Here is an 18,886-nt window from a genome sequence, read left to right as displayed (position 1 = left end):
TCAAAGTTTAGTATCAGATAGCAGAGCCAACCTTCTTTTTCGGTGCATGGAAGGATGTCACTAGGCTTTCCAATGACATTCGTGCGCCGCTACCAATTTTACGTATACCGACATTCTGCAAGACCAATAGGAAAAGCCATGTATGTATCTATATGCCTACCATGTATCTCTTACATCTAAGGCCCAATGGTACTAAATATCCGACGTGCCCAATTTACAAGCATGGTCAGGTAGGCCCACCTCCCAAGATCATCACACTTAATATACAAAAACAGCATATCACCTCACCTCCCAGTAACCACCCCATTCCTCCCCGCAACCCCATTATTCACCGCAACGGCCAGCGCTGCAATATCCGCATTCACAGGCAGTCCTCCCCTCGGCTTATCAAACGGGAATACAACACTCTTATCCCTCACACCCAAACTATCTACAAATAGCACATTGGGGAAAGACTGCGGCGTAAACGCATTCCAAGCATCACTAACCAGCTGATCAAAAGCCGTAGCAGCCATATTCCTGACCGGTAATCAGCTCCTTTGATCCCAAGAAACAGCAAGAGAGGCTAGGGGATACCATACATGACCGCTTTGTCGAAATTCAACACATCCTCTGGCTGCTGCGTCAGCGTCCAGGAAAATATGTGAAACACATCTTTCCGCTCGGTGTTGGAAGCCACGATATTTCGATTTGCTTTCAGCTTTGCTATTTGGTCTGTTTTCATACTCGCCAGGTTGTTGCTATTGCTGTATTCGTTATACGTGGGAAGATTTCGCGTCGTACTGTAGAAACCCTGGTTTGCGAAACTGCCAAGTGTTATCCCGTCTGGTAACTCTGCTACGATCAGTACAGCAGCACGGTCGGTGATAAAATCCGCGAGACGGCTGTTTGAGAAATCCGTGTTGCCGGGGTTGGCCACTATGTGCCGGTTCTTTATGGCTTGGAGCGTGGTGAAGAGGGCGTTCCATTGGGCTTGGGATAGTTCTTTGTACGCGTTGTCTGTGTCGAGTGTGTGGCTGAGGTTTATGATGATTAGCTCCTGGTACTTTGATGTGAAGTCATTGATCTGCTGGATTATTTCCGAGAGACTCTGCCCATTGCCGCCGAGCCAGATGTCACCGACGGAGCTGTAGTGGCCGGTTACCCAATCGCCTCTGGATATCACAGGCCGCAGGTCGAAGTATCGTGATCCGGCCTTGAGTTGGCCGGCGAAATCGAGATACTGCGTTTGTGTGTTTGCAAAATGTGCGCCGATGGTGCCTGGGTGGAAGGCGCCCATGCCGGCGTCGTGGCTGCCGGGCATGCAGATGTGTTTCAGGGTTCTGTTTGCTAGAGAACCCATGCTTTGTTGCATCCAGTCTGTGTAGGTACCGCTGTTGGACCACCATGTGCCGGCTGCGTCAGTGGAAAGGATCCAGTTAACAGCGGCGTTGTGGCGGAATCCTAGGTTGACGTTAGTTCCTTTGGGGTTTTGCTTCGTCGACATGTTGTCGAGGGAGATGGTGAGTTCATAGTCTGATGGCTTTCGTGCGAGGATTGTGAATTTTTCGGATGTTCTGTCGATGTTGTAGTATGCTTCTCCGGCATCGTCGCTTGTGTGGCCTCTTGTGCTGAACTCGACACTGATGCTTGATGCCATTCCTGTCGCAAGTCAGGGACAACATACTCTGAAGCTGGAGAGTTTCCCTACCTGCGCTTATCGTCGGCCATTGCCATGTATCCATTTGATACGAATGTGAACCACTCAACGTCCAGTCGAATGGCGATGCATTCACCAACGTTATGCTCCCGCCTAGAGAGGGTAAACGGTTAGTTTAGCTCTCCGTATAAGATGCTTACTTTGCACATACCCCAGCCCATGATAGATAGCTCTTCTTCTTCCTCTCTACTTCTCGACGCGTCGGAGTCCAACTCTTTCAATATTTGCTGTTGATACTCAACACGCCCGTCAACCGCAGCATAAGGTGAATGTGAATAATCGCGTTGAATTACCACGCCTTGCACACCCCAGCACCGGGCCGCCACCATACTTAATCCCCATCTCACCCACGATCTAGGATACGAGCGCATGATGCCCGTACCTTGCTCTGACTGTATTCTACTGGGTCGGCCCTCCCCGTCATTCCCGTCCTCGCGCCGCTGTCAGCCACTCGATCGCAAGCTCGTATATCGTACGACAGGGTTTTAGTTCCGCACGAGGCTGTCTGACTTTGCTGCTGCCGGTTGATGATTTACTCCATTCCCCAAGTCAACAGCAAAGCAAGAGCCAAGGATTGGCGGTGTTCCCGCTGCCACTTTCCTATCTGGGCGACCTTGTCTGTTTCAGGCGCACATCCCACCAGCCAATTCAGAGGTCAGGTACGGCTGCGAAGAAAGCACCAAGACATGAGGGTTGGATGTTGGCGCAAAGGGCGATAAGGATTGTGGCGCAATGCGGCGCGGTTCATGGGTCCAGGGCGTTTTGTGGCTGTGAGTTTATGTGCAAATGTCGCCGTTGCAGGACGCGAGATTAAAGTGCCAAAGTTCCCATACGAGGTTGTTTCACGACGTTATCAAGGCGCTAGGGTACGAGACATTACTTATAGGCGTGTTGCACATTATAATGCATAGACAGGGCAGATGACCACATGGGATGAACATGTTTAGTCACAACGATACCACGCTAGAAACTAAACTACTCCAGGTCATGGACGAGCATAATGTCAGGCGTATGACAGTTAGCCAAATTTCATTTGTCGCATTGCCATGCTCCATCTTCTTCCCACCCACATTCGCGTGCCGCGTGACAGCTCACCTGTCAACAGTCACCATCCAACCATCACCTAGTGTCTTGCCATTTGCATCGAGACCTCCCCATACAACGCATGTCGCTCCATCGACTTCTGTGCCCTTCGCGATGCCGAAATGACCTCGCGCGCCCAGTCCCCTTTTAGGTTTCCCGGGGATCTCGCTCTCCTCTTCCCCCTTCGTGTCTACATATCGATATATTGCCTCCGCCCATTGCGACTCGTGTGTGTCCCTTTTCATTGTATTGCGGATAGAATCCTTGGTTGCAGCGGCCGAGGATCGTTCAGATGCAAGCTGCAAAGCCCAGATATCGTCTAGGTAGCTCCCATTTTCAGTTTCGCCGCCGATAGCTAAGAGGTAGTGTCGTCCTTGGCCTGTTGTGACGCCCACGAGTCCTGCGCCGGAGCGCGCTTGTGGTGCTGTGTCTGCCGTGCCTTGCCTTTCTACGTGCTTGACTTCTTCCCAGCCCCAACCGCTGTTGACTGGTGTAGTCCCGCGCTCTGCATGTGTCCAGACATGTGAAGCGTCAATGAATTCGGCTGCGCCCGAAGCGAACGTCTCCACACCTTTACCCCCAAACCGATACAGTCGGCTGCCGACGAGGGCCAAACTCGCGCCTTCACGGGGATGTCCTGGTGGAGAGGGAATGATTTTCCATGTTCGCGTCTTGACATCGAAAGCGTATGCATCGTTCAACAGTTCATGGCTAGTTGTGTCGCGACCACCAACAACGAAAACTGTACCATATGTATTCGACTCTGGTGGTTCCGGAACGTTTTGAGCAGGGTCTGCAGGAGCTTGCGGTGCCTTCTCCACATAAGTTGTTGTTTTGGGGCCTGGTAGGTCTGAGCTCGCAGAAGCATGACCTGTTCGCTGGCTAGGAAAGACCGCGTCGGCGGACTCTAGAGATGACCAAGTATTCGATACCGTATCGTACACCCACAACCTGCCATTCTCATTTGTCACGCCCTCTCCCTCACCACCAAAGATGTAGATGCTATCATCAATCGCTGTTGCCGTGTGTCCTTTTCTCGGGCTCGGTACGTCGTCCAAGCCATTTGCTGAACGGGGAGGGTACTTTGTGTAGTCGGCATCAAGGACGCCACTTGAGGGCAGGATCACAACATGCATATCGTTGTCCGCAAGTTTGCCATCTTCAATCTCTCCACCGAATATGTAGGCACGGCCTTTGACTACCGCGACCGTGTGGTGCGATCGAGGAAGCGGTACGGACGATATGCGTGTCAGATTTGCTTTGATCGGCTGCGTCGGGTGAGTGATTCCCTTCACGAAGGCTGCAGCGCCCTCGAGCAGGTTTTCGGCTGCATAGAGAACACCGGCTGCCCCGGCTTCCATGATTGATGATTAGAAGCGTTGTAATAGCAAAAACCAAGGCTGAAGTTGATGTTTCGAGTGCCAAAAATGAGTTGGGTGCTTTCAATTGTTTGATTGTGAGGTGGTGTGATATAAAGGTGTACAATATTCTAGGCTTTGTTCAGTTCAGCCGTGAGCTTCCCACTAGCGTGACGTCATAGGACGCGGTCCCACGTCCTTGTGGGGGAGACTAAGCTACTTCCATCTCTCTGTCAAACGTATGCATACATCAATCTGGATGAGTCCTCTTGGCCCATCATCGTCATCAGGAATAGACAGTCTGAGGAGAAGGCACAATCTATCTATTGAAGTGGTGTTATTTGGAGATTATGTTGGTACAGTGAAATGACAACACCAGGTTGCCGTCCTCGAAGTCTAAATATTAGGTGAGAGCTGGTCGGACTTGACATATCGTTCGACCTGGTCACTGGTCAGCATTGCACTACAATAGGCCATCGCAACACATACCGTATCAATTGAGGCTTGCAAAAAGCTGCGTGCTTCAAGACCAACCCAGACCTTGAGCATGGAGAAGTCACCACCACGGATCATAGAGGAGCCACTTTGCGCACCGAGTTGACGTAGAATTGGGAGTGCACTGATGAAGGTTAGCAAATAAGTCATGTACGTCGTCAACAACACTTACCCCGCGAAAAGATCCAAGTTGGGATTCAAGCTTCGCCCGATACCCTCCAAAAGGAGAATACTCAAAACGACGTTCACAAAGTCACCTTCGAGGCGGACATGATGTGTTCGTACCATAGACAAGACCTCATTAAGGATGTCTCCGATTTTGATATTGCCGAGAGCAAAAGTGCGGCTCTTGACACCCAACACCAAGTGCTGCATGCGCAAAGCGAAGACCTCACCATCGAGCACAGCATCTGGCTGTCTGCACCTCTCTACCATCAAATGACCTGCTTTGTATCCATCAAACTCCGCAACTGCCTTGAAGAGGTCTAGGAAGTTGGCGCGGTTCCTCGCATTGAGCTCCGTCACAAGGCCTGTATCGATAAAAATGAGTTGTGGTCTGTAGCCTTCGTTATCAATCTCTTGGAGCGTCGTTCTCCATTGCTGTGGGTTTTTCCTATGCGGTCGTAGACGTTCCAGCACCTCCTCGGTAACATCTGGCGACTCCTTAGGCCCGGTCGTACGTTCCTCTTTCTTGGCGAAGATGGAGACATCTAGCTGCTGTGGCTTATAGAACCGGACCATGATATTTCCCGGGTGCAGATCCGCGTGAATGAAGTTGTCGATGAGAACCATGGTGAGGAAAGCATCTAGTCCCTCATCTGCAATATCTTTCTGGAATACGCCGCCTCCGTTTTGTAGGAAGTCTTCCATAGGTATACCCTGAGCGAACTCCTCGATCAGCACGTTGCGCGTAGTGTATTCAGTGTAGGGGTAAGGAAACCAGGCTGTAGTCCTGTGTTTAAAGTTTTGGCGGAAAAGAGTGAGATTTGCAGCCTCAATGCGCAGATCAAGTTGCAGTCTCATCATTTCGCCAAACTGCTCAACTTCATCTGGGAATGAGAGCCACTCCATGGTAGGTACGGCGTTGATGATGGCAGCAAAGAAGCCCATTATGCGTAAGTCTCTGCGGACTATCTTCTCAATCTTGGGGTGCAAGACCTTGATTGCAACATGGCTGGAGGGTACTCTTGATGGTGAACTCTTCAGAGTCACGTCAAAGTTCTTCTTGATCCTACGGGCCAGGTTGGGCTGCTCCCGGTCGATTGAGTTGCTCTCTAACGTCGCGAGCTCAGGCTTCAACTTGGCCTTGTATACTTGGGCAATGGCACCCACGCCCAAGGGCGTCTCGTCAAACTCCTCAAAGATGTCGTCAAAGCTTCGTCCATCAAATGCGGCCTCGATTGTTTGCTTTGTGACCTGCAATGTGTGCGCTGGAGCATTGGAATGGAGGTTTGACATAATGGCGCACATCTCGGTCGGGAAAACGTCTGTTCGGGAGGCGGCCCATTGGCCCAACTGTAGTAGGGTCAGTCGTTACTCTACGCCAGATGGTATACTACAGAAACACATACTTTGATGAATGCGGCCCCCGCGCGCTCCATAGAGGTAACTAAGAAGCCATACCACCATAGGGTTCCGCTCCGCTCATCGTCCCTATCTGGCTGCCGTGCTCCAAACCATATCACCGGTATCGTTACGATGACGGGCACGAAGATGATGACCAGATGTAGAAAGCGGAATCCAGTGGCTATGGGCTCGATTATGTAATCTTCGATGAAGAAGTATATGCCTCGTCGATATTTGGACGAATTCCTCAGCGCATGCGGGACCTGCTCGTCAAGCTCCTTCCTCGACGCCTCCAGCATAGCCTCTTCATGCGTTTGCTCCCCATTGTCTGTCTTCTTATGGGCTACATCGACAAATGCAAGCGGGCTGAGTATGGCACCACCAGCGGCGGCACCAGACCATAGTACCTTCCCAGTCTTGAACCTCGGCGGCGCAAATTGTCGGCGGAAACGAGAGGCGTTGACCAAGGGTCGCGTCGATGCGCGGGCGGTCAGTTTAGGGAGACCCGGGCGGAGATATTGGCGACCAAAAAGGAGCGCAGTCCTCATGGTACCGGACGTTGGCGAATGCAGCGCGTAGGAGATCCATGAGGCATGTACGGGCATCCAACACTACCCAATTCCGCATCGTGACGTCGGTCGGCGTAAATTCAATGTCACATGCCGATCGTCCAACACGAGACCGGCTTCTCTCTCCGCGCCCACCCGTCGACTTCCCGACCCATTGAGGCCTGTCAATATTCTCGTACTTTCTTACATGTCTGGGCATGCAGTTTGATGCAGAGTCAGCACTGTTATTAGTAATGACCACCAACGTTCGATCCACGGAAGCACGGTTCCGAGCCCCACTTATCCCGCATGCAACAGAAAGCGCACAAATCACCAAGTTAAAGAGATAGATTTGATATTAGTTGCAGTGTTGAAGAAAGCGTCTTCTCATGGCATCTCACGCCGTGATGAATCCCTCAAACCCATTCTCTAGCGCGCTGCGCGTCATCTGCCTATACAGCGGGAATCCCCCGGCAAAGTTCAGCTGCTCTCGAAGCTTGCCCGGCACATTAGCACCCATATACCAGCTATCCGTCTGTGGAAATAACGTCTTGTCGCTCAACTCCACAATCTTCTCGCGCCATTGTTGCTCGGCTTCATGTGTGGGGTCACAGTAGGTAATTCCTTCATCTCGTAATTTGACTATGGCGTCGACAATCCAATCTCCCTGTACCTCAACACATGTCGGTCCATTGGAAAACGCCGTCGGGCCTTGAGCGCCATACATGAAGAAGCAGTTGCTGTGTTTCTGTCAGTATCTCCAACCTTGCGAGCGACCCACAACTTACGGGAATCCACTCAAGGTCATGCCGAGGTATGAATAGGTGCCGTTTTTCCACTTCTCTGCAAGCTCAACACCGTCGACGTCCTTCAATCCCATGTTCTTTATTCCTCCCGTCACCGAGTCGAAGCCGGTTGCAAGAGCAATGACGTCGAATTCGTGGAGTGTGCCATCAGACAGCACAATACCCTTTTCGTTGAACTCCTTAATTGGCGTCTTCTTCACATCAATAACCTTGTTTTCCGGTCTATCGAGCATCTCGTAATAGTTCTGCTCCAGACTTGGCCGCTTGGTACCGAATGCGTGTGGCGGCTCCAGGGGCGCAAGGATTTCACGTTTCTCCGGATCTGTTATCCGGGCCCGGGTCTTCTTCGCCCAGAAGTTGTACGCTTCACGATTAGCCTTGTTGTCGAATAACAAGTCTTTGTAGTTCGCCTAGGGTGAGCGGTAAGTATCTGTCTGCTAGGCAGCGTTTGAGAATATCTTACCAGCCAGAACTCGAAACCACCATTCTCCCACATCTTCTCGTAGAATGCCTCGCGCTCCTCCGGTGAGTCGTCGAATGTGTTCTTCTCGATGTAGTCGTATGCGAAGCCGGCGAACGTGTTCAATCGTCTCTTGAAGATTTCCTGGTATTCGCCCTGCTTTCTCTTGTCTTGTTCTTCCTTTGTCAATGATTTTTGCTGCATAGGCAGACACAGGTTCGGTGTCCGGACGAATTGCGTTACACTAGCTGCCTCCTTTGCAGTTTCTTGGGCGATCTGAACACCAGTGGAGCCAGCACCGATGACCGCAACGCGTTTGCCCTTTACATCTACTCCGGATTCGGGCCAGAAACTGGAGTGGTGAATCTCTCCTGCAAACTTTTCCATGCCCGGCCAGTCGGGGAAATGTCTCTTTGCTGCGAACCCGATGGCCAAGAGGAAGTACTTGCAACGCGCCGTCCTGCCATCTTCTGTCTTTACGATCCATCTCGAGGATCGCTTGTCATATTGCGCGCTGACAACTCTGGTGTTGAAGGCACAATCCTTCTTGATTTCCAGTTTCTTCTCCACGTGATCAAAGTATTTCTGAAGCTCCCCCGCCCCAGGATATCTGCATGACCAATTCCAGTCCTACACAGCTGTCAGCCTCTCAACATACATATCCGTTAATTAAACACCCACCTGCCAAACTTCAGGCATACTATACTCATATACAGGCACCTGCGAATCAACCCGTGCACCTGGATAACAATTCCAGTGCCAGATACCACCAATATTGGAACCAGCCTCCATGATCTTGCATTTGAGACCCTGCTGACGAAGCTTATGCATCATGTAGATGCCACCAAACCCAGCACCTACAATCAGCACGTCGGTCTCGAGCTCCTTTGCATAATTTTCATTATTTGGGTCCGCCGCCTCGTTCGTCGCCCCAATATCTGTCCTAAAATGAACCATGGTGTTCGAAAAGAGATAATGAATGCACAGTCAAGAACGGAAGAGCAGTGAATACACAGTCGATTCAGCAATCTTCACTTTACTGACAGAACCATGGCAGAGCCGGCATGCAGATCTATATATACGTCAACACACATCGTACCCCTCACGCGGCAGCATCCTGGACGATCGGCACCCTTGCAGTCCCGGTTTCCCATCTTACCTGTCATCGCCGAATACACTGCTCACCACTGCACTACGTAGGCTTCCTTGGTCCTACCATGCCTATACCCATACCACACACGTCCACATCCGCTAGTATTTCCATCTGCCCGGTCGCCCACATAAAGTCCATGGAGACGTTACTAGTTCCAGGGCAAAAGCATCTAACAGCGGAACTATTGCGCATCTGCGCCACCACAAGTCCATGTGTGTACACGCGACCGCGATGGGGTGGTAAACGTCTAGTTTGCGGGGTAAAGAGGAACCGCTAATCCCGGTACCCCGCATACCCAACAACACTATCTAACCCGCTCTTTCTTCAAGTTGCGAGTTGGGTCGGATGGCTGAGACTTCCGGGTTGCCGCTTTTGGTAGGTCCCGGGGCGGAAGGGGTGTTGGTCATGTAGATGAGTTAGGAGGTGTTTGAGGTGCATCTCTGGGCCTTTGCACTTGCAGTCGTGTATCTGCCTTCATCGAAATAGAAGTTTGACAATAGGAATGTGTTGCTACACGGTAACATGGACAAAGTCAAATGTCCCATACCAAATCTCCATCACATGGTCACAAACTAAGTTTGACCATGAGATCGCTGTTCTCGGTCTAACTACTTTAGTACATCGAAGCGAGAATCCGACTGTCACATATGGTCGCCCGGTCGGAAGGAGTATGGATGCGGAGCCGCTTTGCTTGTGGTGATCATGAGTTGGTGTATCTGAGCCGCTTATAGTAGGACTGGGTGAACGGAAGTTTCTGGAGTGAGTCTTGCTTGTTAGATTTTGCCTCTTTTAGTGCGTAAACAATAACTAGCACACTGTCACGTGATCCAGCGCCGATAACTTTACAACACTTCGACACCATGTTCATATTGGAATGTTTTGGCATTTTTCCAAATCTCGGGAATAATTCAATAACTACCCATATCTCGAGCCCCCATACCAGAAAAAAACGCCAAAATGCAGCCGCACCGCCCATAGGAGAATATCTCCCAACCGTCTACCGCAATGTGTTGAAGACATGGTTCATGCGTAGACGCCCGGAACACCTACGCTGGGTGCTTGTTGAAGCGTACCCGCACCCTATATGCAAAAAGGTAGTCCCCAAGAAAATACAGTTAATCAAAAACGCCAAGTGCAGATTCCGCATCAGCCCTCACTGAAGAAAAGAAAAGGGGTATTTATGTCGGGTTAGGCGCAGCAGCACCGGTGATATCTGTCTCCTCTTCCTGGACAGGTGCGCAGGTACAGAAGAGGTTTGTGTCGCCGTATGCTATCGATCGGTTAGTTATTTGGGCACAGAAAACGGGGGATAAAATCGACTCACCATCATCCAACCTCGCAACGCTGGGCCAGAACTTCTTCGCCTTGAGGTACGAAAGTGGGTACGCCGCCTTCTCTCTGGTATAGCTCCTGTTCCACTCGCCAGTGATGAGATCTTGCTGTGTATGCGGGCTCATCTTCAACACGTTCGCGTCCTTGGGCTGCTTGCCATCCTCGACTTCTTGGATCTCTTTCCTGATAGCGATGAGAGCGTCACAGAACTGGTCTAGCTCGGCCTTGCTCTCCGACTCTGTAGGCTCGATCATGAGTGTATTGGCCACGGGCCAGCTCATAGTCGGGGCATGGAAACCGTAGTCTTGGAGACGCTTGGCGATATCAATGGCTTCAATACCGGCGGTTTCCTTGAAGCCACGGACGTCGAGGATGAATTCGTGGGCACAGCGGCCTTTTTCGTTGGTGTAGAGGATGGGGTAGTGAGGCTTGAGGCGGGAGAGAATATAGTTGGCGTTGAGGAGAGTGATCTTGGTGGCTTCGGTTAGGCCGACGGCACCCATCATCTTGATATACGCCCAGCTGATGGGCAGAATGCTGGCGCTGCCCCAGGGTGCACCACTGACGGGATGGATAGCTTGCTCGCCACCGGTTTCGCCGCGGAGATGGCCAGGAAGGAAGGGAGTAAGGTGCTCCTTGACACCGATAGGTCCTACACCAGGTCCACCACCGCCGTGGGGAATACAGAAGGTCTTGTGGAGGTTGAGATGGCACACGTCGGCACCAATCTCTCCTGGCGAGCAGAGACCAATCTGTGCGTTCATGTTTGCGCCGTCCATGTAGACTTGACCGCCATGCTGGTGGATAAGGTCGCAAGCTGCCTTGACGTTGGGCTCGAAAACACCGAAAGTACTGGGGTAGGTGACCATGAAGGCACCGAGCTCCTCACTGTGCTTCTCGCATTTGGCTTTTAAATCAGCCATGTCAAGGTTACCAGTCGCCTGATCGCACTTGATCGGCACAACACGCATGCCGCACATGGCAGCACTGGCAGGGTTAGTGCCGTGTGCGGATACAGGAATCAAGCAAATGTCTCGCTTCTTGCCAGGCTGTTGCTCAAGGTACTTGCGGATAACGCGGAGGCCAGTGAACTCGCCCTGGGCGCCAGAGTTGGGTTGCAGCGAGACCGAGTGGAAGCCAGTAATATCAGCAAGATCATCTTCCAATTGCTTGATCATCGTAAGGTAGCCCTTGGCGCGGTCCAGCGGAAGGAAGGGATGCAAATTGGAGACCTTTTCAAATGATACGGGTGCCATCTCAGCTGTCGAGTTGAGCTTCATGGTGCAGGAGCCCAGGGGAATCATGGAGTGTACCAGTGACAAATCCTTCGATGATAGGTGGTTGATGTATCGCAGAAGCTCAGTTTCTGAGTGATGCGAGTTGAAAACTGGGTGGGTCATGAACTCGCTTGTCCTCTTGAACGGCGCTGGGACCTCAATATCGACAGCCTCGTTGAAAGAAGTAGTATTTTCACTGCTGCCAGATCTTCTGAACGATGCCAGTAGACCTGAAATGGTCTGCACACTGGTTGTCTCGTCAACAGAGATACCGATGTGCTGATCATCGACCTTTCTCACGAGAATATGCTTCGCGTCGAGGTGGGCAATGATGCCATCGGTCTTGTCTCCTGTCTTGACGACAAAGGTATCGAAAAGGACAGGCGAGTTGTCCAATTTTCCACGCTGACCAGTCTCAAAGCCATAGTTGATGAGTGCTTGCTGAATTAGACGGGCCTTTGCAACGACTTGCTTAGCAATGGCGGTAAGGCCGTTGGGACCATGGTACACGGCGTACATGGCGCTCATGTTTGCCAACAGAGCCTGGGCCGTGCAAATGTTGCTGGTTGCCTTCTCACGTCGGATGTGCTGCTCGCGAGTCTGTAAAGCAAGTCGTGCCGCTGGGTTTCCCAGCCTATCCTTTGAGAGACCGATCAGACGACCCGGAATCTTGCGCTTATACTGCTCGTCGCAAGCGAAGAAAGCAGCATGTGGTCCACCAAAACCCAGGGGTACACCGAAGCGCTGTGCGTTTCCGAAAGCAATGTCGGCACCGAACTCGCCTGGTGGAGTGAGCAGCGTAAGAGCGAGCAGGTCGGTTGCTACACTGAAGAGAGCACCGGTCTTGTGCACCTTCTCAGCCAAACCGCGGAAGTCGCTCACACCTCCCTCTGTATCCGGGTACTGAGCCAGTACTCCAACCAAATCTTGGCCTATCTCCTCAACCCTCTTGCTGTTGTTTGCGAGCACGTCTGCAACCTCGATGTTGATGCCAAAACCTTCAGCGCGAGAATACAAGACGGCGAGAGTCTGCGGGTGGCACTTCTCCGACACCAGGAAAGTCTTGTTCTTGCTCTTCTGCTTGGACAGTGGCATCATGCCCATAGACATGGTCATGGCCTCGGCGGCCGCAGTCGGCTCGTCCAGCACCGAAGCATTCGCAATGCTCAGGCCTGTCAGGTCTGACACCATGGTTTGAAAGTTCAGCAGCGACTCGAGACGTCCCTGGCTGATTTCAGGCTGGTATGGCGTGTAGCTTGTATACCATGCCGGGTTCTCCAGCACATTCCTCTTAATCACCTCCGGCACCTTTGTTCCATAATATCCCTGTCCGATGAGGCTGTTGCCCGGCATATTCTCGTTCATGATTTCCTTTGCGTTGTTCAAGAATACGGACTCGGGCACGCCGTTGTATTTCCATGATTCGGGGGACTGATCCACCAAGCTCCCAATCTTCAACTCTCGCGCCGAAAGAATGTCGGCGGGTATCACCTGCCTCACAAATTGGTCGAGACTGCCGACGGGCGGGTCTAACGCCTTGAGCATGGCTTCGGCTGACTCTGCAGAAGGCCCAATGTGACGGCGGGGAAATGTGTCGAGCGCTTCGAAAGGCTTCGCCGAATTCGTCTGCTGAGGTGGCGTGTCGAATACATCATCGGCAGGTGCAGCAGCCGCGGCTGCTTGTTGTGCGGTTGTGGAATTTTGCTGGAAGGCGCGTTTCTGAAGCGCCTGCTGAGTGAGATAGGAAGAAACTCTTGACGAGGTGCCTGCGAGCTGTGGACGCGATAGCTGTGCTACACATGTGCTTCTTGTGAGCCTACTAGCAGTGCTAGCAGCCCGTAGACATGCGGTGCGCATCTTGGCTGGATTCTGGTAATGGTGCTATGAGGATACTCCCCAGGAAGCAGAAGTTGGCCAGAAGAATTGTTTTCTGCAGACAATTGGCGTGAAGACTCAAAGTCTGGGAGACTCGCCACGGTGAGTAAGACGACGTAGATGGTGGGGCAGGGCGCTCAACACCTGATTCTCAGAACAGAGTAATGGAAAGAGGCAGTATTTCACAACATGTCAGAAGAAAATTACTCTACGAAGCGGTGACGGCGTCTTGTTAATTGCTACCTACATGTTTTCAATCCAAACCCGTCATTATCCGTATCAGATGCTTTGGTAGCCCGATAAGCTTACGAAGTACCCTTGCCGAGCTAGCGGGGACGCGCCACTAAGCCCCAACGCGCCCGTCCTTGCATCCACATAGCATTCTTAGCACCCATTGGGCAAAACTAAGCTGGCCACTTAGGCATTCTATTACCTGATATCAAATGCTAGCCCGTCGCGGTGCCATTGTCCGTCGGAGATTCTTTTCCTTCTCCGTCTCTTCGGTCACTGGGAGCACTCCTTGTTCGCGGAGTTCTGCTAGGTACTCTTTGCCTGTACCAGCGGTTAGTCAGGTAAATTTTTTGCGAGACGGGCCGTTCACATACCATACTTGTAGCCAACCTCGTAGATCTCTTCAAACTTGGCAAAATCTAGCGTGCCGTATGGATCAATCGGCGGCCGCATGTATCTGCATCCCGGTGTGTTCTTTGCACGCTCCAGCGCATCGATACTGGACACATACGCAAGTCGAGATTGGATCTCTGATAGCGTCGGCGGGTTCGGAAAGCTGGAGAAAGGGTTCCACCGGTTGAGCGTCGCCCAGAAACCACTCAACGAGTCGCCAAACGCTTGCGGCGCATTGTCGTCGAGACTGCCAACATCAACTGCAAAGATGACATCGGCACCAAGACTTTTCATGTGTGCAACAGTCAAGTTGTCAACATAGCCTCCATCGAGAAGCATGTCACCATTGTCGCATAGCGGGGGAAGTAGACCGGCTAGTGACATGGACGCACGTACATAGCGCCAGACATAGCCTGAAGTGTGAATCTCCGACCGCGACTTGCTGATGTTAGTGGTATTGCAATAAAACTCCAACCAGAAATCTTCCATCTGTGAATTTCCGAAAGTCTTGAAGATACCGCGGTTGAACTCGTGGCCAGTTGTGTACGAAGCACTAGTCTCAGTCAGCATCCTCCAAGCTCAGCCAACATGTGGAATACATACGAGGGGTACGTGAGGTCGAGTGCAAATCTCCACATACTACCCATGCGACCTGCGAACTTCTTTGCCCTCCCGTACATGGGCACAACGTCTGCATCCCAAGCGTACAATGCACCTATAAAGCTGCCAATCGATGTGCCTCCAACAATGTCAATCGGAATTCCTGCTTCTTCGAGCGCGCGGATGATGCCGATTTGCGATATACCGCGAGCACCACCGCCTCCAAGCACGAGACCGACTGATCTGCCACATAGCCGCCTTGCGAGTCGATGGAAATCACCCTTGAATGGCGTATCGGCAGAGTAGAGTGGCGTTTGCCGAACTTTCCTCGACGTGTACTTCTGGATCTCAGCCTGAATTACCTGCACGCGTTGCTTGAGTGCGTTTCCAAAACGTCTTCCAGCATGATGAACTGGTTCTGATGTGGCGCGGAACGACATTTGAATATGGTGATGACTGCCATTGATCCAGGGACGGTTTCTTAGCCACTTGCGCGTTAGACCGGAAGGGCAGTATCTTTCTGAATGTAGAAGCACGAGTTCTTTTCGTGCAGTGGTCTTGGTCGTCAGTAAGAAGCGCTCGTACTCGCCGATATTCGGTGACGCCTCGGCTAGGCCTACAAGGAGGATGCAATCTGCCTGATTGATACAAGTCTGTGTCCACGGTGACTTGACAGGTGTATCAGCGACATAGATAACCATTCCATATCTTTCTTCCAGGTCTGCAAGATATTGCGAAAGTTTAAGCTTGCCCATCCGGTTGAACGCATGCCGACCGAGATGGTTGAGGATGGCGGCTTGGTTTAGGGAAACCACGCCCTGCGGCAGACCGATTTGCGTGAGTGCATTCACTAGACGACTCGCGAAGTCGACCACTGGGATTCCAGCAGTCACTGGAAGGATGGTTACAGTGCGGAGATTGATAGTTGACGAGACATTGGCGCGGGTAGCTTTCGTGTTTCTTTCTTTGCTTTGCTCGTGTAGCGGATCGTCAATCAAAGCTCGCATACGAGAGGCTATGATCTTGGAGATCTTGATGGTGATTCCGGGGTGCTCCAAAGCAAGACTGTTGAACAGGGTCTTTGGGAACTTTGCAAGCTCTGTATCCCGAATGGCGTGTAGTGACCCAGGACGGGCGGATTCTGTCAGTACTTCAAGCTCACCCACACTATCACCCTGACCATATTCCCCAATGACTTTGACCGCACTGTTCTCAGCGTCACGGATAGCTCGTAATCTTCCGTTCAAGACGATATAGATCGCGTCACTGTCGTCACCCTGGTTGTAGATTACCTGGCCAGCATTCACTTGAACCCATTCCAAGGCGAAATCGATATGTTGAATCAGACGTGGTAGAAGCGTTGTCAGACGCTTGGCCATTGTAAGTAAAACGACTGGATAACGCTCCACTATCTTCTCGATGGACCCGCGAGGCAGAAACCCTACGTATACGTCTGTCTTGGCTGTGACGTCTACAAAGGATCGATTGGATGATACTGTCCCGAGATATCCAGCTAGTCCGCCAGGTTTTGTCATGAAGAGACTTCGTCTTGTGCGTTTCTTCTTGCTGCCGTCAACAGGAGGCCGTCCAACAGTATTTGAACTGGTTGGTCTGAGGGGGGAACCGAAGAGTTCTTCTTCAGTACATCCTTTCCCATCTGGAGCCGTTCCAAACACATTCTTCTCGGAGGCTTCTTCCACCTGGACACTCACGTCCAGAAATCCGTCAATCACGTAATACAAGCCAGGGTTCCTTTCACCTTGTTCCACAAGAACAGAGTCTTTGGGGAAGAAGACGATTTCCACATCATTGACAATCTCTTCCAAGATATTGTGGGAGCCCATTCCACCCATGCCTGACAGATTTGACGCCGAAGCTATGGATTCGGTGTCTCCATCTCTGGAAGCGGCGTATGGATCGATGAAGCCGAATGCGTTTGTAAATACAGCCTTCTGTCGACTAGCATCAAAAGAGACAAGCTGTGGTGATTGCTCTACTGATGCTGTTGCTCTTGGCATGGGGGTTTCCAAATTAGTAAGTCCAATAGCCTTGAACATACAGCCGAGAATCGACTCTCGGAATACAGTGGCTTCATCAATAGATTCTTGCCTATGTAGTGTCTTTGGACGTAGTGATGGGGAGGCGAACGGATTAAATGAGCTGGCATCGAGTGGCGTACGAACATCTCGGCGATCCTGATGATAAGGTTGGGAGAAACTGCTGCGCCCAGTGCGGCCAGCTCCTCGCGCCATCTGTGAGTTGGTCAATAGATCCCCTGCACTTATCCGGTCATTGCGAGGACCCTGGTCTGGGGAAGTCATCTTGGGTAACGCGACGCTGCCCGCAGTTGCAGTCGCACTTGCTTCCCGCGCAGCCGCGAGGCGGGCTTGAGCAGCTGTCCCTCTTCTGAGCGATACACTAGATCTCCGTCGACGACCGGCTCCAGGATTATGTAGCGCAATTCCCTTCATGCCTTCGTCTTCTCCAATACGCTCTGTCTCCTTTGCAAATTTCTCCTTCAGGCGCTCAAGAGGAGCGTCACGAAGAAAGCCCGGAAGGTCGTATGTAGTGTACTTGTTCATGAGCTTCTCTGTACGGAGGACCTCATTTGTTAAACTCAAATAAGCATGACTGGTTGCAAGAGTAACTCTTTGCAGGCGTGTGAGAATGACTTGAACGATGTGCGCCGTTGCTTTGGGATATATGCGTGTCAACCGTCGAAATGCAGTCGCTGGAATGATGGCAATGGTGGTATCTACAGTGGCCCGCGCAACAATGTCTGGATGAGCAGATTTGGGTTTAGCAGGCCGTGAAGGTGATTTTCGAGTTTTGGGTTGTTTGAGACGTTCATTGCCAAATTCTTCCAGGTCCAACGAGAGGGGCGGTACTCTTTCAAGCCGTCCACCCGCCGTGGGGCTGTTCAAGGTTGACGTTCTTCGATGTCGTAATCTAGCTTCAGGTACCTCGCGCGGACTTTGGGGTCTCGAATTATCTAGGGCAAAACTGCTCGTTCGCGATACTGATGGTCTGCTTTGTGCTCCATTGGGTGTTCCCGGTACGCTTGGCCCCGTATCTGGGTCTTCGTCATGACGCAGCTTGACATCTTCTGTGAACAATGCGAGTATGGAGAACAACGAAGACATGGGTGCGCCGTTTTTAACTTCAGTGAGAAGCTGGTAGCCTTGTCCATGGCCCTGTTGTGCGGAATCGCCCGACTCGGTGCCGCCCATGTCGTCGTCAGAATCAGAGTCAGCCCGATTGGACTTGACAAAGATCTGGACCAACCCATCTACGACCAGACAGAAGCCTTTTTCTTCCTCCAAGAGGATCGTCTCGCCGGCAACTAGGCGACGAGTCTGCATAGTGCGAGTGAGTTCATGGAAGACGGGGCGTTCCAGATAACCAAACACCTTGATTGCGCTCAAGAATTCATCAAGGTAATTAGACAACCCCCTCTTGGAGTCACTCTCGGCACTGTCAGGGAAGACCTCAACCTGAGGTTCCTCACGTTGGGGTTCTGGCGGAAGTCGCGCGTACATGGTCATGTAGCGGTACCTCACGAACCAACTAATGGTTGATACTAGGAACACAACCACGAGCATTCTACAAGAAAGTTCAGCAATGTTCAAGCTGGAATGTAGGCAACGTACAGGGATGTGAAGCTCATGGTGAAAGTTAGGCTCATAGAAAAGAGCGTGAACAGCCATGTTGGCAAGGTGTATGTCACCCAGTACAGGATGGTGGGCAGTACACTAAAAATGGACAGAACGACGCGGCCCAGTAGACCGAAGCTGGTCGAAGACGTGGTGGTATCGGCCGACTTCATGCCGAGTACAGAATTTGACAGAGCCTCTGCAGTATTATATACAGCTGCCTTGGAGACATCTGCGAGCGACCGAGACGTGGCAGTTCCCGGAGTAGCCATGGTGGGCGACGATGGGCAGCGAATTGGGACGGTCACGAGCAGTTCCCTATCAACTTCCTGTACAGCCTGGAGAAGACAGAACACC

General features: G+C 51.7%; 6 protein-coding genes across 6 annotated transcripts; all 6 read right to left on the bottom strand.

Moving 5' to 3' along the window:
• Positions 1–284: 284 nt before the first annotated feature.
• On the bottom strand, positions 285–1,860 carry PtrM4_147340 (PLCXc domain containing protein; the record flags this gene model as incomplete). Its single annotated transcript, XM_001938787.2, has 4 exons — positions 285–519; positions 582–1,641; positions 1,691–1,792; positions 1,851–1,860. The coding sequence occupies 4 exons, from the start codon at positions 1,858–1,860 to the stop codon at positions 285–287; spliced, it is 1,407 nt and encodes a 468-aa protein (XP_001938822.2).
• Positions 1,861–2,790: 930 nt separating this feature from the next.
• PtrM4_147330 (putative kelch domain-containing protein) lies at positions 2,791–4,143 on the bottom strand (the record flags this gene model as incomplete). Its single annotated transcript, XM_001938788.1, has 1 exon — positions 2,791–4,143. One exon carries the CDS (start codon positions 4,141–4,143, stop codon positions 2,791–2,793), a length of 1,353 nt encoding a protein of 450 aa, XP_001938823.1.
• Positions 4,144–4,536: 393 nt separating this feature from the next.
• PtrM4_147320 (ABC1 family protein) lies at positions 4,537–6,749 on the bottom strand (the record flags this gene model as incomplete). The annotated part of the gene is made up of 4 exons (XM_066109908.1): positions 4,537–4,581; positions 4,630–4,759; positions 4,808–6,150; positions 6,207–6,749. 4 exons carry the CDS (start codon positions 6,747–6,749, stop codon positions 4,537–4,539), a joined length of 2,061 nt encoding a protein of 686 aa, XP_065959891.1.
• A 397-nt stretch (positions 6,750–7,146) lies between these two features.
• PtrM4_147310 (Pyr-redox-3 multi-domain protein) lies at positions 7,147–8,972 on the bottom strand (the record flags this gene model as incomplete). The annotated part of the gene is made up of 4 exons (XM_001938790.1): positions 7,147–7,489; positions 7,538–7,965; positions 8,019–8,645; positions 8,697–8,972. 4 exons carry the CDS (start codon positions 8,970–8,972, stop codon positions 7,147–7,149), a joined length of 1,674 nt encoding a protein of 557 aa, XP_001938825.1.
• A 1,374-nt stretch (positions 8,973–10,346) lies between these two features.
• PtrM4_147300 (GcvP, Glycine cleavage system protein P (pyridoxal-binding), C-terminal domain protein) lies at positions 10,347–13,634 on the bottom strand (the record flags this gene model as incomplete). The annotated part of the gene is made up of 2 exons (XM_001938791.2): positions 10,347–10,438; positions 10,493–13,634. 2 exons carry the CDS (start codon positions 13,632–13,634, stop codon positions 10,347–10,349), a joined length of 3,234 nt encoding a protein of 1,077 aa, XP_001938826.1.
• A 457-nt stretch (positions 13,635–14,091) lies between these two features.
• Positions 14,092–18,801, bottom strand: PtrM4_147290 (RssA, esterase alpha-beta hydrolase superfamily; the record flags this gene model as incomplete). The annotated part of the gene is made up of 4 exons (XM_001938792.1): positions 14,092–14,204; positions 14,258–14,829; positions 14,880–18,479; positions 18,527–18,801. 4 exons carry the CDS (start codon positions 18,799–18,801, stop codon positions 14,092–14,094), a joined length of 4,560 nt encoding a protein of 1,519 aa, XP_001938827.1.
• Between the last annotated feature and the right edge of the window lie 85 nt (positions 18,802–18,886).

This window comes from Pyrenophora tritici-repentis, chromosome 9 (genome assembly GCF_003171515.1).
Source record: "Pyrenophora tritici-repentis strain M4 chromosome 9, whole genome shotgun sequence".
In the NCBI taxonomy this organism is placed as follows: Eukaryota; Fungi; Ascomycota; class Dothideomycetes; order Pleosporales; family Pleosporaceae; genus Pyrenophora; species Pyrenophora tritici-repentis.
The sequence above is the reverse complement of the archived record's forward strand: the minus strand, read 5'-3'. Positions and strand labels throughout refer to the sequence as shown.